The sequence below is a fragment of the Danio rerio genome, chromosome 22 (genome assembly GCF_052040795.2).
Source record: "Danio rerio strain M-AB ecotype USA chromosome 22, GRCz13ab, whole genome shotgun sequence".
NCBI classification, from domain to species: Eukaryota; Metazoa; Chordata; class Actinopteri; order Cypriniformes; family Danionidae; genus Danio; species Danio rerio.
In genome coordinates, this window is record NC_141042.1 from 12,360,001 (window position 1) to 12,379,195 (window position 19,195).

Consider the following 19,195-nt stretch of genomic DNA (forward strand, 5'->3'; position numbering starts at 1 on the left):
AGAGAATAAATGATAATGGGTCCATTTAATTATTAGAAAACAATGCACACTCGAGGTGCGGATTCATCATTTTTTAGTAATCAACAGACTGGAGGACAGGTATTCTGGATATACTATGGTTACCACACCTAAATACATTTTACAAATACATTACAAAATTGATTGGGTACAAATGCTGAAAAAAAAAAACATTAAAAAATACATGAGAAAAAAATCTGTGATCTCAGAAGTCACAGATATGCTTGTGATGCTAATGTCAAGTTAAAATCCTAAGCATAACATGACTGTTTTGATTGATAAAAGAACAGTTTTCACTATGTACAGTTAAAGTCAGAATTATTAGCCCCCCTGTTTATTTTTTCCCTAATTTCTGTTTAACGGAAAGAAGTTTTTATTAACACATTTCTAAACATAATAGTTGTATTAACTCATTTCTAATGACTGATTTATTTTATCTTTGCCACGATGACAGTAAATAATATTTGACTAGATATTTTTCAAGATACTAGTATTCACTAGGCCACAAAACCCCAGGGTGTTTTCACACCTCTAGTTTGGAAAAAGTCAGGAGAGTGGGTGTGTCCAGTTTAGGTGGGAGTGTCGGGGAAGTGAAAGAGGAAAGGTTTTGGATAAAAATGGGAGTTTCCGTTTAGGCACGCGCTGATTTTTGTAGAAGCAAAACAAACACACAGACGCAGGGGAGAAAGATAGTGACTGTGTTTACATGAACAGTATTCAAATTATTTGCCAAATCATTAATTATTTGACTGTAACTGCAGTTTGGCACTTTCACTTTCATTCAGGAACATTTTATGCATGCCCCCCATGACAAACGAGATATTGCATATGAGGAACTGCAGAAAGAGTGTAGTTTCAATGGAATGTTTGATACCGCGCGTCATTTAGGAGAAAAAAAAAAACCTCAGCATTTCTCGGTAACTTAGATGCACTCGATAGGTAGCGTCAGAAAGCAGTGTGTGTATAGACTATCCTGTCACAAAATGCAGCGAAAATTCTACACAATGGTAATAGTTTGATTGCAGTGGGTACATGTTTACACTCGGAGAGCAGCATTTACAGCGGATCTTTCAGACCATAATATTGTAGAGCTATTAACGTACTGTAAGCTTAGTAACTTAGAAATCATTTTGACTAAGGTAAGTCATTAAAAACTGAGTACTGCTGACGATACGCAACACTGACAACCCGTTTTGGCAACACAACGTGGTGTCTCTTTGCCGTCTGAAAACTGTATCAGGTAAAACAGTCTTCGAAGCTATCATGCAAATTAATGAAGTGGCACCGCATACACAATAGAGCGAGCTAATTGGTTTTAAAGTCTTTCTCATGAATTAATGCTGCACGCTCAGAGACGCCACGATGTACTTCCCAGGTACAGACGTCCACTCTCCACACTGAAATACATGCAAGTATCTAATCTCTGTGACGCAGCTTTAAAAATTAATTTCAAACAGGAAGAACGTATTTGCTTGAAATTATGGAAAAACAACCAATTTTCACTTTTTTTGTGTAATATACGTGTCCTAATAGTGTTTTTAGCAGTGTGGGACACATGTATGACTGTCAACAGCAAAAATGTGTTTTGGTATTTCGTGATCGTTTAAAGGGTCATTTAACATCATTTAACAGTGACATTTAAAGGTTTAATTAGGTTCATTAGGCAAGTTTGAGTAATTAGGCAAATCATTGTATAGCGATGGTTTGTTCTGTAGACTATCGAAAACAAACATGCTTAAGAGGGCTAATAATATTGACCTTAAAATAGTTTTTAAAAACTGCTTTTATTCTAGCCGAAATATAGCATATAGGACCTTCTCCAGAAGAAAAAATATCATAGAAAATACTGTGAAAAAGTCCTTGCTCTGGTCACAATCACCAGCGATCTAATCCTGGCAGATGGCTAAAGAACTACAAATCCACTGGTATATACAATCCACTGATATATGGACTACAAGTTCCAGTCATGCACTTTATTCACACACCTGGCCTAGATCACCCATGATTGCAAACACACACAGCAGAAGCTGTTCAGAACTAATTACAGAGTCTTTATACAACTCTCAAACACACACACACATGGCTGAGTCTTGTTACACTTATGACGCGTTTTCCTTGCCTTGTTTCTGACCCTCGCTTTGTTTCGTTTGTTTATGTTGCTTGCTGCCTGCCTTTTGACCATCCGCCTGTTTTATGGCCACGACTCTGAATTTGCCTGCATACATCTGTTTGCTCCTGATTGTGACCGTTCTCAATAAACCTGCATTTGGATCCGCACCTCACTTGTCAGCATCCCACTTCACATAACAGCTCTGTTGAACATCATTTGGTAAATATTTAAAAAAAGAAAACAAACTTCAACTGTATCTGGACTATTTGTAGCACAACTGCGTTTTACAAGTGATTTTTGTTTTTATTTTATTAAAGTTCCCCAAACTGGAAGTGCATGAATGTTTGAGAATGTATTTAACACAAGGCATGATTTCACGTCTCTTACTTGTGCTCTTGGTGAAGTTTAGCGACCTCCTTTTCGAAGTCCTGCGGAGGATTGGGAATGAAGCTGTACTCCGACAGATAGCCGGACAAATGCTCAGAGTGACTGTAGTCTCCCAGTTCAGCTGAAACGCACAGAAAACAGGCACACAAACCACAACAGTTCAATGAATCATTCATAAACACAGACACTTGCTTCCTTACTCAACGAATCAAATGAACTGTTTGAAAGAATGATTCAATAACTCAGTCATTAGGAAAAGGACTTTCAGCATGGCGGTTTTAATGTCTCATTAATATACTCATTTTAGATGCAATATTAACTCTTTTTTCATTCTTTTTGACAGTGAAAATAGTAAAAAATTGAGAGCAGAACATTTTTGCATGGATGCACAATATATTGGTGGCCTTATAGATATCGGTTGATAAATTATATTTTTAATATTATCATCATTGTTTCAATAACAAATATTATTTAAGCTGATAAATCCTGTATTATTTCTGCTGGTTGAATCATTTCACATGCTTGCTGCCTGCCATTTTTAATTTATTTATTATACTACCGATATTTTGATTTTGGTTAATTGACTTGGTTGCTTTATATAATAAACTTTTTAATAATGTGTTTGCCTTTTGTTGTTGAAATCATGCAGAAAACTGTATATTTATATTTATCTGCTGAAATTGGAGATATTTAATCTAAAGAGTTATCGGTCTTTTGCCTTTTGTTGTTAAATTTAAGCGGAAAGCTGTATATTAACTGTCTAATATTTTAGATATTGGCCTTTAAATCGAAAGAGTTATCGGTTATCGGTCTTTAGCCTTTTGTTGTTGAAATCGTACAGAAATCTGTATATTTATATTTATCAGCTAATATTTCAGATATTAGACTTTAAATTGAAAGAGTTATCGGTTATCGGTCTTTAGCCTTTTGTTGTTGAAATCGTACAGAAATCTGTATATTTATATTTATCAGCTAATTTTTCAGATATTGGCCTCAAAATCTAAAAAATAATCGGTTTTCTGTCTTTGCCTTTTGTTGGTTTATGCCTTTTGTTGGTGAAATCATGCAGAAAACTGTATATTTATTGGCTAATATTTCAGATATTGGCCTCCAAATCTAAAGAGTTATTGGTTATCAGTCTTTACCTTTGTTTATGAAATCATGCAGAAATCTGTATATTTATATTTATCAGCTAATATTTCAGATATTAGACTTTAAATTGAAAGAGTTATCGGTTATCTGTCTTTAGCCTTTTGTTGTTGAAATCATGCAGAAATCTGTATATTTATATTTATCATCTAATATTTCAGATATTGGCCTCAAAATCTAAAAAATAATCGGCTTTGCCTTTTTTTGGTTTATGCCTTTTGTTGGTGAAATCATGCAGAAAACTGTATATTTATTGGCTAATATTTCAGATATTGGCCTCCAAATCTAAAGAGTTATTGGTTATCAGTCTTTACCTTTGTTGTTGAAATCATGCATAAATTTGTATATTTATATGCATCAGCTAATATTTCAGATATTAGACTTTAAATTGAAAGAGTTATCAGTTATTGGTCTTTTGCCTTTTGTTGTTGAAATCATTCAGAAAACTGTCTATTTGAAGGGTTATTTTTAAAATATTAGTCAATAAATATTCAGTTTTCTGAATGATTTTAACAACATTAGATTAAATACCAACAAAAAACTTGTAAAAAAACTATTGATTGCTAATGATTTCAATAACTAAAGGCAAAAGACAATAAATACACAGTAAAGGCAAAAAAGACTGATAACTCTTAGATTTGGAGGCCAATATGTGAATTATTAGCCGATAAATATATAGTTTTCTTCATAATTTCAACAATAAGATGCAAAAGACCAACAAAAAAACTTGTAAAAAGACTAATAAATGCTAATGATGTCAACAACAAAAGGCAAAAGACTGATAACTCTTAATTTGGAGAGCTATTTTTGAAATATTACTTGATAAATATACAGTTTTCTGCATAATTTTAACAACAAAAGGCAAAAGACCAATAAAAGGCAGAAATCTTTTAGATTTGGAGGCCTATATGTAAATAATTAGCCGATAAACATACAGTTTTCTTTATAATTTCAACAATAAAATGCAAAAGACCAACAAAAAACTTGTAAAAAGACTAATGAGTGCTAATGATTTCAACAACAAAAGGCAAAAGACCAACAAAAGGCAAAAGACTGATAACCGATAACTCTTTCAATTTAAAGGCCAATATCTGATATATTAGCTGATAAATATAAATCTAAAGAGTTATCGGTTTAACGGTATTTTGCCTTTTATTGGTCTTTTTCCTTTTGTTGTTGAAATCATTAGCAATCATTAGTCTTTTTACAAGTTTTTTGTTGGTCTTTTGTCTTTAGTTGTTGAAATCATACAGAAAACTGTATGTTTATTGACTAATATTTTAGATATAGCCCTCCAAATCTAAAGAGTTATCTGTCTTTTGCTTGTGTTGTTGAAATTAAGCAGAATACTGTATAATTATATTTATAGTCTAATATATTAGATATTGGCCTCTAAATCTAGAGTTGCTAGTGTTGTTGAAATCAAGCAGATATCTAGATTTATATTTATTGGCTAATATTTCAGAAATTTGCCTCTAAATCTAAAGATATATCGGTTATCGGTATTGGTCAAAAAGTCCATATCGGGGTGTCGCTGCACTTTTACATCTCAAAGCAACACTGTTGTGTTTTGTTCCTAAATGAATCTGTTTTTGAACAAATCATTTGAATGACTCATTGAATAAGTTTCTCATTAATACAAGAACCAGCCACCCACTGGTAGATTTAGTTTATTTATCCATTTTTAGACAATACAGCGTCTTAAAACATTTAACCTTAACCTTACTAAACCAACACTCAAGTGTTGTATTAATAAAAATACAAATATATTTTTATACTACAAATAATGAAAAAATTATTCAAGCATTTCATTTTGGTAGTACATTTCAAATGCCTGTATTTCATCCTTCATTTAATCTTCTCTTCTCATATGCAGAACAAATGTATGCGATTTCTATACCATAAACAAACAAACAAACGGGAAGATATTTTTCGAAAACAGCAGCTGTTCTGTGTGAAACATGTCCGGTTACTACAACAGATTGTTAATTATGTAATAAATCTGCGCTAGATACATTGTCCAGCTTTATTACTGGAAATGGGTCAGACAGGGACAGGAAAGAGACAAAAGGAAAATCATGAACTATTTGGCAAAGTGTTCAATGTTTGTCCTGTTACATCACATCAGCAAAACGAAACCACAGGTCGGACAGTTCACAAACAGCTCCTCAAAACATGAGCTCAAATTCAGGCGTAAAACATTATAAGGTCCCACTTTATTTTAAGTGGCCATAACTAATATGTATTTACATAGGAATTAATAGTTTGTTACAATGTACTTATTGTGTAAATACATGTATTTACTGTGTACTTATGCTTGTTTAAATACATGTGTGTAATTACATCTGTAATTAACTTTTGTAATTACATTTGTAAATACACTGTTGACCATCCCTTACACCTTAACCTACCCTTAAACCTACCCATGCCACCAAACCCTTCCATAACCCAACCTTTATTCCAACTCAAAAGCACCAGAAGTGTTCTTAAAGACCTTATAAACACAGTAAGTACACTTAATATAAAGTGGGACCCATTATAATTTGTAAATAATACGCTTGTCATAACAGATTACATTTTTATCACTTTCAAACACATGCATTTTGTTTACTTTTTAACCTAAATGTGCATTTATTGTAACATTTTTTACATTCTTTGGTTAATGTCTTTTTAAAATCTTGGCACTTATATGAAGTAATAAATAATTTGTAATACCTACCCTGAACTGCATAAGACGCTAGAAGAACTGCAGTATTTTGTGGACAGGGAAGCCTAGCGGTGAGATAAAACATTGAAAATGCAATCTGAGATTGAGTTTGAGAAAAAAAAAAAAGTTTTACATGCTGAACATTATGCTTATGCTTACCTGCCGCTCAGAATATCCTGCTTCAGTTGCAGAAAGTACAAATACCTGCAATTTAAAGTGTTTCGATTGAGAAAGTCTTATGTTTGATACTATATGCAGATTTAAAGTAATGTTATATGATCAAAGTAATAATTGACTTCTAAAAATTAAACAAAAAAGAAAAGAAAATCCTGAACAAAACACACACAAAAAAAGGAAAATGCTGAACAAGACAGAAAAACAAAACAGTAAAATTAAATAAAACATGTAAAACTAAATGAGACAAACGCTCAAAGAAAATAGACAAAACAAAAAACGACATGCACAAAAACAAAACAGCCGAATTAGCAAAACAAAACTATTAAGTGAAAATAATGCAAAAACAAAACTAATGCAAAACAAAAATAGTATTAAAATAATAAAAACAAAATAGTACTTCTAACTATAAATATTATTAAAAATAGTAAGTATTAGTAATAACAACAACACAATTATAATTTACAAACGTTTTATAGAAGTACAGCAATACAACTTTCTGAAAAGATCAATAAAATAAATAATTAAAAAGCAAAAATATAAGCAAATCTAAACAATGTTATTTTATTTCGAGACTATTTTAACATCCCAGCTTTTATTCATGCTAGGGCTGCACAATATATCGTTTGATCATCGATATCGCAACGTGTGTGTTCTCAATAGTCACACCGCACATATGCAATGTTGAGTTTTTGAGGTTATAGATGAACTGGAACCACAGGTCAAAACACATGTGATCGTCGATCTCATGAAGTAAGAGACTGTGATAACATGATGACGTGTACAGGTGATATAGTGCCGTCTCATTTCTTAGGGGTAAATTTTTTTTTCACACTCTGTTTCAAGGGCCAATGGGGAAGGTCTACAAAAATAGAATTGGGATTGGGTCTATGTAAGCATTTTAAGAGAGTTCAAAGCATTTTAATAGAGCATAAAGTTTAATAAAGACTCATTTTATCAAACTATTTATATGTAGAACAATATGCATTGTTAATATACATTTGATTATTCAGTTTCTGTAACCGAATACTGTTAGACTCTCCCCAGAAAGCCATAAATCACTGTTTATTTCACTTTAATATTTTCTCCATCGTATTAATTATGACTAGGCCATTATTTCCACAGGTTTTTGGCCCATCATTGAGTCTATTTACTTGTGAAAATTTAAATTCATTTAGTTTTCAAATTAATTTCAACTAATATTAATTTCCTAATAATATTGACTAATATGAAAGTGTGCTTTTGATTTATTTACAATACAGTTTGTAAAGTAATATTTTCTGTGTTTTAGTAGATATATTAAATGAGAGACATGTTTTGTTTAACAAATAAGTGGGTAAGTAGATGGATTTGCATTGTAAACATTAAATAAAAGTGAAAATGCTTTTATTTTTTATTTTATTTATTAATTTTTTTTTAACTTCGTTATGATGCACCCAAATTAATTCTGCATAAATCGGCAGATTTTTTTTTACATTTTTTTTTTTTAATTCTCTGCAGAAATCGCAAAAAATGTCAGCAGATTCGTTCTCCCCCTAATTATGACAGTATTGCATTTATAGTACGTATATAATAACTTACAAAAACATATATTTATAGTTCAATCCCTTATAAAATCATCCCAATTAATCTAAAGTCTTTGCAAAAAGAGCTATTCAAGTTATCTGGTGAAATTATTTCACAATATATTATATTATATATACCGCAATATATATCGCAGAAAAAAATCTCACTGTCAAATTTTTCCAATATCATGCAGCCCTAATTCATGCTATTAAACAGTTCTTATTATTAGCCCCTTTCACACAGTGATACCGGTAAAATCCGGAAAATTTACGGAACGACTTTACCGGTAAGTTAAAAAAAGCGCTGTTCACACAGGCGAGGACTTCATGGAATTTTTCCGGAAAAGATCATTCACACATTCATTACAAAATACCGGTAAATTCTGACATCATTAACCAGAAATGAGCTCTAAACCGCTGCGCTAGTATTTGTAAACATTTCACTACATTACAAACTCTGTGGATAGTGTAGAAGTATAGTGAACGACTTCTATGAAAATATAAAGGAACACTTTCGAATGTCGAGATGTACATGATGTGTGTGTGCTGGCAGCCTGGCACTCACAGGCTGCTTCACGGGCACACGCGACACTCAAAGCAACTGAAGGAAGCAGAGCTTGAAGGTAAACAAACAACAGCTTATCATAAGCATCTTTTCGATAATTATTTACACAGTAGACATTAAGAAAAAACAAATAAACATTATCTGACTAACATCTAGCAGCTAAATGTGTCTGAAAAAATATTAAAAGGCTTTTATTTTCACGTCAGCAGGTTTTAGACGTGCACGCGCTGTTTCCGGCAAAGTTCCTTCTGCGTTCACACAGCGCAGCATTCCGGCAAATTACTGGTAATGTTACAACTTTTCTTTCTGCAAAATAGCCGGAACGAATTTACCGGTATTTTCAAAAAGAGCCTTTTCACACATACAGACCTTTCCGGAAAATTAGCGTCAATTTTTCCAGAAAGGTCTGTATGTGTGAAAGGGTCTAATGATTATTGACAGAGCAGTAAAAAGGCAGTCTATACTGTAAATGAAAGACCAAAATTAGCCAAATAATCCTTGTTAAATCCATATTAACTTGTAAACCCCAAATCAGAAAATGATTTATTTCAGTATTAAGATTAAAATTAAGTAATTTCATTATATTATATCTTATATATTACTTATTATATGCAGAGGAATGTAAAAAAAACGTACCTTGTGTACTCTTCCTGTAATTTACCAGGGTCGCCCACAAAAAACTTCACCCTGAACCTCAGATTATGCGGAGACGGTCCTTCAAATTAAAAACCATCAGAACATTTCACTTCAATGATCTGCATGAATAAATAATACATTAAAACAACACTTTAAAATTTAAAACATGGCCTACTTTTGAGCTGTTTTCTAACAGGTTTGTTTGGATCCAGCCACCTCTGAAACACACACACACCAACCAAAGTAGAGCACAGCGTGTGTGAAATCAAGGACACATTTTACACGCACACACCACAACATTCTCATGATAAACACAGGCTGCTAAAAATATCAGCTCAGCAATGTAAAAGACACCCAAACGGCTCGTCAATTTGAAACTGAACAACATCAAATGCGCTGAATTAAACATTCGCCTCGTTTTACTACGAGCAGAAACAGACATCAGCGGTTCAATACGTGACCTGAGAATGAACCCAGACACCGTGTGTAGAAACCAAAATAAGCACCGACCTGCTTCGTGTTCGCTATGAATAATTAACTGAAAATGAACAAGTGTCATGGGATAGTATTTTTGCATCTTTAGGATCAATGTTATGCAAAAAAGATGTCATTTTTCAAGGCTGACTGGTCTATTCTCTCCATATGTTGTGCTTGTTGAATGAACAAGGGTTTTTGAGTAACAGGTGAGTGTTTACCTGGGTGTCGGAAGTGTCGTCTGCTAGCTGAAGGCCGAAGTAATCTCGCTCTGTTAGTTCCAAGTGTTTGTACACTATGTCCAACAAGATCTGCCCCTGATCTTGCTTCTATAAGAGAAAGAAAGTGTGTTTTGATATCAGTTAAAACAATAGCAAACACATTGAAAAACAAAAGGCATTACAGAAACCAAAATATAAACCAATAAATAAAAGCAGACAGAAAGCAAACTCAAAAACTAATATAACAGAAAACATTCATTCATTTTCTTGTCGGCTTAGTCCGATATTTATTTATCTGGTGATAAATATTAATCTGGGGTCGCCACAGCGGAATGAACCGCCAACTTATCCAACAAGTTTTTACGCAACGGATGCCCTTCCAGCCGCAACCCATCTCTGGGAAACATCCACACACACACACATTCACACACACTCATACACTACGGACAATTTCGCCTACCCAATTCACCTTTACCGCATGTCTTTGGACTGTGGGGGAAACCGGAGAACCCGGAGGAAACGCACGCGAAGGCAGGGAGAACATGCAAACTCCACACAGAAACGCCAACTGAGCCGAGGTTTGAACCAGCGACCCAGCGACCTTCTTGCTGTGAGGCGACAGCACTACCTACAGCGCCACTGCCTCGCCTAACACAAAACAAACTAAACAAAAAACAAACTAAATTTATCAATGTATAAAATTCCAAACTAAATACAACAAAAAAACAACATTTCCCAGAGATGGGTTGCAGCTGGAAGGGCATCCGCTGCATAAAACATGTGCTGGATAAGTTGACGGTTCATTCCACTGTGGCGACCCCGGATTAATAAAGGGACTAAGCCGAAAAGAAAATAAATGAAAAAAAACAACAAAAGCAAAAAAACTAAACAAAATTGAATTAAAAACGCAAAACTCAAACACCAAACAAAAAAAACTAAACTAAAAACAAACCAAATACAAAACCCAGAACAAAAAAACTAAATATCAGTTCTGAACACTCAGAAAGTACCTTGCTAACCAAAATTAATCACAAAACAAACACTGAAGTCCATAAAATAAAATAAAAATAAAAAAACACAATCCCAATCTAAATACCGCACAAAAACAAGCAAAATCAGAAAACAAAAACTCAAGCCAAACAACGAACAAAAACACACAAAAACCTAAAACTAAACAAGTAAACAAAAACCAAATACAAAACCCAGAACAAAAAACTAAACCAAATAAAAGTTTGAAACTCAAAACCATAGTACTATACTAAACAAAATGTTACAAAAACAAACAGCACAGTCCATAAAAAGCAATACAAAAAAACAAACTTAGGGCAAATACCAAACAAAACACAAAAAAGGCCAAAACTAAACTAGACACAAACCAATTTCAAAACACAACAACAAAAAACTTAACCAAATAAAGTTTGATATCTGTTCTGGACTAGTAAATGGCAAAGTCCTTAAAAAGTATAATACAAAACAAAAACCCAATCTAAATACCACACAAACCAAAAGACAAGAGAAATCACAAAACAAACTAAAATTAAAAAAATACTCAAGCCAAACAGCAAACAAACAAACAAACAAAAAAAAGCCCAAAACTAAACTAAATAAACCAAATCCAAAACAGAAAAAAACAAATAAAGATTGACTATACATTATAACAAAGCTTAAAGAAAAAAAACTCAAACAAAATATACAACACACACAAAAGCCAAGCCGCAAACAAAACTCAAAGCAAAAAAACCCCCAAAACAAAATCTAATTAGAAACACAAAACTCAAACCAAACTCCAGTCCAAACACACACAAAAGCACAAAAAAGCCAACAACTAAATTAAACCGAAACCAAACACAAAACACACCAAAACACCTAAACCAAATAAACGTTTGATATCACTTCTGGACTGTTAAAATAATTGAATGGACATTCAAAAAACAAAGTACTACACTAAACAAAATGTTACACAAAATAAACACACACCAAAGTGCATAAAACAAAGCACAGTACAAAAATTTTTTAACTAAATACCACACAATACACAAAAAACAAGCGAAACCACAAAATAAAAACAAATGAAAAAAATTAAACTTAAGCCAAACAGCAAACAAAAACACACAAAAACCAACAACTAAACTAAATGCAAACCAAATACAAAACACAGAACAAAAAACGAAACCAAATACAAGTTTGATATGAGCTCTGAACTGTTCAACAACTATAAACACAGTTAAAACCAAATAACTAATAACCAAGATTTTACACAAAACAAACACCAAACCCCATAAAAAAGTAAAACACCAAACAAAAACCAAACAAAACAAAAACAAAAAAATAACCAAACAAACACAAACTAAATACAAAACAGAACAAAACCTAAATAAAATAGAAGTTTGATATCAGTACTGGACTGTTAAAAAACAAACACATTTTACACAAAACAAACATCAAAGTCCATTAAAAAGCACAACAAAAAACTAAAATCCAACAAAAAAACAAAACCCAGTCTAAACACCACAAAACAAGCAAAATCCACAAAACTAAATTTAATTTAAAAAACAATACATGCCAAAAACTAAACGAATCACACACATAAAAAAAAACTAAATACAAAGTAAAACATAGAAACAAAAACCAAACACAATTTTTGCGTTGGAACAATAACTATAGTGAAAAGCGCTATACAAACTTAAAGTAAACTAAATAAAATATTTTTAAAAATGGAACAAAAAACAAAAACAAACAAAAAAAGCAAAACTTCCGACACAAACCAAACCCACAAAAAATTTTTTAAAACCTGATTCAAACCAAAAAATAAAAAAATGAACAAACCAAAGCATAAAAACACCAAAACAAAACACCATAAACATAAAACCGTATAAAAATAACACAATAAAAATAAAAATGTAAACAGAACACAGACCAAAGACAACATCTTTTTGCTGGAAATTTTTATCAATTACGAAAGACAACTTAAATATTTCATTGAATCAAGCAGGCAATTGTAGCAGCACAGCAGTTTCTGGTGGTCTTTTAAAATGCAATTAAATTATTGCAAAAGGAAAAAAAAAGCCATTTTCACCAAAATTACACAAGTTGTAAACTAAATTGTTTGTGCAAAACAATATAACCAAATAAACCCCTAAAACACAATCCTCTATATCAGAGACAGTTATACAAGGCACTCATCTCCCATCTAGCTTAACCCTTCAGCCCCAGACGCTGTGATCTGATTCTGTGCAGCATGTATGATCATGACAGGCATGGCCTTGGGACACGCTTCCTTCCAACCCAGGAATGTGAAGCATCTGCCCGAAACAGCGCCTCTAAACTACACACAGAAAACCAATCCGAGCCGCCACACCGCATAACTCCAGTCCGCCTCTATTGTACCATCACAGACGACTGGACTCCTGTGGTGATTCTCACCGACCTGCCATTTAGCAGACATTTTTCATCCAAAGCAATTATTCGCACAATAACGGCAGCGCTGCGGCTCCAAACGCTGACAGAGCAAATCTGAGAATTGAGCAGCGGTTTCTGGGTCACCTCTACCTGGAATTGAACTCGTAACCTCCGGAAGATCATTATTATTATCCATAACAAGTGCGAAGGGTTTGCTTAAGAAACTACACACACACTTGTACAGCTATCCCAATGAGGACTTCCAAATATGACCTTATTCTCCGCCGACGAGCGGGCGCTGCCATTTGAATCTTTGGCTCGAGACTTCCGGTCTCATTCACTTCCATTCATTTTTAGACATTAAAAACTACTCATTTCGCTGCTTGATGTTGCAATTTGATATTGTCTTGTTATATTATACTACTTTGTCTGTATAGTCATGCAAACATTTGTTTGTAGAGCAAGTAGTTTGACCGTTTTCTGCTGTTTATTATTCCTTGTCATTTCTCCCATAGGCGACTGAATCAGAAGTTCTAAGACAATCGCGAAAACAGGCGCACTTCCGCATTTTAGAATAAGGTCAATAGACGCAATGATTTTTATACTGTAAAAACTGTGTATTCTGTTTTCTTCCTACAACCGTGCACATAAATCCAACCCTCATAGAAAACAATCCGCTTCTTTACTTTCCAAAATACTTTATTCTGTGTAATTTACGAGCCATTTTCCTAATAGGACTATAGGGCTGTGGATTATGATGATATAATGTGTATATTGTATGGACAAAATAAAAAGTCTAAGGTCTATTGCTTATTCCGTGCTGTCGCAAAATACCTAAATACAAACAATATCTATATAAATCTCTATAATTTGAGGTAAAACAGCCATATATGCAGATATATTACAATATTTTGAGTTTTTTACAGCTTAGCGTATTTACACTACCTGACAGTCTTGCCACCTACCCAAGATTAAGCAACAACAAATAATAACTTGCCTTAGTCAATCATTTAGTATCAGAAGACCTCTGATAAAATAGTTATTTTAATTTTTAATTATTTAATTAGGACAGTAAGGTCTGACTTTGGGGGGGGAGGTGGGGGGGGGGGTTAGTGGAGAGAAACTGCACAGAAAGACTTAAAATATTGACGATAATGACAAAAATAAAGTAACAAGAGCTTAAAGTGGAAAAAATGTGAAAAAACTGGTAAACAGACTGAGATATGAGATTATGCTTTACACCATTTATTTAAAAGTACTGTCAAATAAAGTGTTTTTTTTTCTAAACAATAACAAGTGCTTAACGTGCTTAAACAACAAGTGCTATAAAATGCTAAAGAACTAAACTGCTAAACTGAAGATTGGAAGTGAAATCAATGCCATTATCACTTATTTTTTCTTTTATTATGGGTTGTAAGCAAACTCCTGCAAACTGTTTCTTTTCAAGACATTTGGACCAGAAAAAGGAGCTGGTCCAGTGGAGGAGGCTGAGGGTCCGCTGTTTGTCCAATCATGTTTTTTTTATCTTTCTGTCAAATAAAATATCAGGCTACCTCAAATCGAACGCTCCACAGGAAATATGCATTTAATTAATGCTCCGCTGTTATTATTATTTCACAAAATCTCTGTCAACATTTTAAATAAAAGTCATTAGGTTAAAGATTTATGTCTTATGATTATGACTTATTTCCTCCTCATGTGTTTGTGCGCTGTGTGTGATAAAAAAAAATGACAATGAACCTCAAGGGCTCTATTTTGACAAAAGTCTTGTCACTTAACAGAAATAATGTACAGTATAGAACATAAAGTCATGGTGCAGTGAAAACAGAATGAATATTGTGTGTGACTCCTATGAGCTTAGAGGACTGCATCCATACATCTCTGGAATGACATCCGTCATCTGGAATGGCAAAAAAAGCATTCTTCCAGGACTCCCAGAGTTCATCAACTCTTTGGATTCATCTCCAATGCCTCCTCCTTCATCTGACCCCAGACATGCTCAATAATGCTCATTTCTGGTGACTGGGCTGGCCAATTCTGGAGCACCTTGACCTTTTTTGCTTTCAGGAACTTTAATGTGGAAGCTAAATATGAGGAGCAGCGCTATCCTGCTGAAGAATTTACCCTCTCCTGTGGTTTGTAATGTAATGAGCACAAATGTCTTGATACCTCAGGCTGTTGATGTTTCCATCCACTCTGCAGATCTCTCGCCCCTATCCTGAATGTAACTCCAAACCATGATTTTTCCTTCACCAAACTTGACTGATATCTATGAGAATCTTGGGTTCATGCGGGTTAGGTCCTCTGCAGTATTTGTGATGATTAGGATGCAGCTCAACAGATGATTCATCAGAAAAATCGACTTTTACAGATGATCAACTTGAAGTCAAAGTTATTATCTGTTGCTCTTACAACTGGGATCGACTACAAGAGTTTTGTCAGGTAGTTTTTATATAATGGGTATATATTATAATAGGTAATGTAGTAGGCTTTTTTTCCTTATAAACAATTAAGATTTCCTTTTGGAACTCGACTATTATGCTCACTTGTAATCTTAACAAGTCAGGTTTGATATAATGTACAACTAAACCTGCCTTTTTGGCATTTTTCTAAAATAAATACCTCCTGCCAAGATCAGAGTGTTGAGTTGTGGTTGCCAGGGCGTTGCTATGGCGCCCCTAAGGCATTCTGATTGGCTTTTAGTGCCCTGCTGGAAGGCTCTGATTGGTTGCTATGAGGTTTCTTATTGGCCCAGGTCCAATTTAAACCCACAGTGTGAACTTCAATGTTCATTTATTTATTTTCATTCCGAGCTTTATTATGAACCAGCAAAAAACAAATAAAAATAAAATAAAACACTAATTTCTCGATTTTCACATACTTATCATTGATAATATTATAAATACTGCTCAGTTTCGTGAACAAACTAATAATTTAGTTTTATAAGACCTCAATGTATTGTCAGGTATTAATTCTATGTCTCTATATGTTTTTTAAACTCTTCAAATAGCCATCGATTAGCATTCTATGAATCACCAAGGACCAAATTTTAAGTTAAAAATCTTCTTTAATGTTCTACTTTAAATAAAGTCATCTACATCTTTGATGACCTGACAGTGAATAAATGAATCCCAATTTTATTTCTTGTAACACAGGAAGTAAACTGATTAGTCCATGTGCCATTGATGGATTTGAATCAAAACTATTTTTTAATTTAAAGGTCCCGAAGTGCTTTGAAATGTTTATTTTTATTCAATGTTTGACATAATCTCAAGAGAAACAAGATGTAGTAGCTCCTCCTCTTTTAAAAAAAACAGCCAATAGCATTTTGTTTCATCACTGCTCTGCTAATGAGAGTGGTTGACATTCTTGTATACATCCTAAAAACCAACATTACTGATACTCATTCATTCATTAATTTTCCTCCAGTCCCTTTATTCATCAGGGATCACCACAATGGAATGAACCGCCAACTATTTCAGCATATGTTTTACACAGCGGGTACCCTTTTCAGTTCTAGTACTGGGAAACACCCATACACTCTCACGTTCATATATTAGGGCCAATTTAGATTACCCAATTCACCTGTACCACCTGTTTTTGGACTGGAAACCGGAGCACATGGGAGGAAACCCATGCCAACACTGGGAGAACATGTAAACTCCAAACAAAAATGCCAACGAGTCGGGACTCAAACCAGCGACCTTCTTGCTGCGAGGCGACATTGCTAACCACTGAGCCACCGTGTCACCATTACTGATACTAACATCTAAAAAACTTAAATTTCATGGGACCTTTAAATGTTGCAATTCTTGCCCAAAGCCAAGAACAACACATTTAGAGCTTCCAGAAACGAGAAAAAGTGTCACGTAAAAACCGTGACCAGCGGGATTAAATGGGCTAACAGCAAATTTGCATGTTTGGGTGGACTAACCAATCCCTTTAAGCCTTCTTGGGAAAAACGGCTAGTCCTAACAGCTTGATTAGCTTTATTAAAGAGGCTGAAGGCGCATGATTGGATGTGTGCATACTCACATTGACTCTGAAGGACTGCACTGTGTTGTCCAGCAGTAAAACGTTACACTCCACCTGCGCGTGCTGTCTCTCTCTGGCCTCCTCCAACGCTCCCACATCGTAAGATCTGCCAGCAGGCAACCGGAAGCGTGCGGTCATTACGGTCCCCACTCCGTCTGCAAAACACACAGAGGCTAAAGGTCATTTGACCTGCAGTACACATTATTAGGCAGTGTAAAGCACACACTAGCCCAGGTGATCCAACGGCAAACATCATTTACAAACATTCATCTGCACTCCGCCTAAAAATTTCCTGTAGCTATAAATGAACACTGTAAATGTTTTATAGATTCCTACTAGCATGAATGCTAAATATATATATATACATATCTTTCTTAACATGCCATTTAGATATTATTAGCCTCTCAACTGAAGACTCTCACAAAGGAATTTGTGGTCAAGGTTGGTGTCAAGATAATTCAGATTCATGAAACTCTCGATTGGAAACTGCCTGATACATTTACTTTTTTCCGTGAGCTAACCTGAATTAGCATCTGAAACTGCTCGCCTGTAAGATTGAACGCTTTCATTCAAGGTTTCTTTTTTTTCTTTTAAGTGATACTAATCGCTCCGCTCAATGCAAGCGAGGTCATTTTTCCACCAGCTCTCAGATTCCTCAAGACAATCGGCGAGCTTGAGTTCCTCAAAAGATACTTTGTTGCGAACCTATTCATATTCGACAAGAATGACTGAGGCATTTCAATGACAGAGATAACGTTTTCTACAGTGTCTACTAGAGCCAAACACTATGAATTCTCCTAGCAAAAAATTATATTTGCTAGTTCTTAGCTAATGTTGATATTTTTCAATGATAAATATCAGGGATAAAAACACAAAACGAACAGATATTAAGTCATTTCAATGTTTAATCATTCAAACATTGTTTTGATGAAAAGAATGCCACAAAATATTAACTAATGAGCTAAAAATGCTAATAAATGTTTTTAACGCTAAAAGAGTTAATGCTCAAGGAGTAATGGAAATGCTGAAAAATAGCTCTTTAGTTTACAAAAACAGTTTAACGCTCGCTTGAGGTGATTTTAGACTTTCGGAAAATGTTATGAAAAACGAGAGATGCAAATGCATTTGAAGGAACTTTAAACTAGTAAACTTTACACCTACGTCTCCATTATGCTTGCATTATTTACTGCTGGTTACTAGGTTACCAATACTACAGTCAGCCCCTCTAACAAACTGATAAAAACACACTTAATTCACATTTGGGGTATTTTAGATATTTTTTGCAAACTTTTCAAACTGAAGATTCACTTCACGTTTTTATGGAAACCTGGCTACTGGTAAACTTCAACACTTTGCTAGCGGACTAATGTGCATAACTAAAATACGCACACAACTACAATGAATAAATATTAAGTAGGCATTTCAATGTTTAATCATTCAAACATTGTTTTGATTAAAAGAATGGCACAAAATATTAACTAATGAGCAAAAAATGCTAATTAATAATTTTAATAACACACGAAACACCAAAATACATTATTTGAGATGTTGACAGTCATATACAGCTGAAGTCAGAATTATTAGCCCCCCTTTGAATTTATTTTCTTTTTTACATTTTCCCAAATTATGTTTAACAGAGCAAGGAAGTTTTCACAGTATGTTTTATAATATTTTTTCTTCTGAAGAAAGTCTTATTTGTTTTTTTTCGGCTAGAATAAAAGCAGATTTAAATTTTTTAAAATTACCAAGGTAAAA

The 19,195-nt window shown here is 33.9% G+C and overlaps 1 protein-coding gene across 13 annotated transcripts in view; it reads right to left on the reverse strand.

The window, feature by feature from the left end:
• ptpn4b (protein tyrosine phosphatase non-receptor type 4b) overlaps positions 1-19,195 on the reverse strand; it is a 69,180-nt gene that overhangs the window by 38,127 nt on the left and 11,858 nt on the right. For 4 of the 13 annotated variants that reach the window (XM_087302567.1, XM_087302565.1, XM_087302577.1 and 1 more), the window contains exons 2-8: positions 17,441-17,595; positions 10,007-10,114; positions 9,487-9,529; positions 9,312-9,390; positions 6,531-6,575; positions 6,384-6,436; positions 2,516-2,636 (exon numbers count right to left, since the gene is read on the reverse strand). In XM_087302567.1, the coding sequence (XP_087158693.1) occupies positions 2,516-2,636; positions 6,384-6,436; positions 6,531-6,575; positions 9,312-9,390; positions 9,487-9,529; positions 10,007-10,114; positions 17,441-17,578 (587 nt within the window). In that variant the 5' untranslated portion in view covers positions 17,579-17,595. 13 annotated transcript variants of the gene reach the window in all.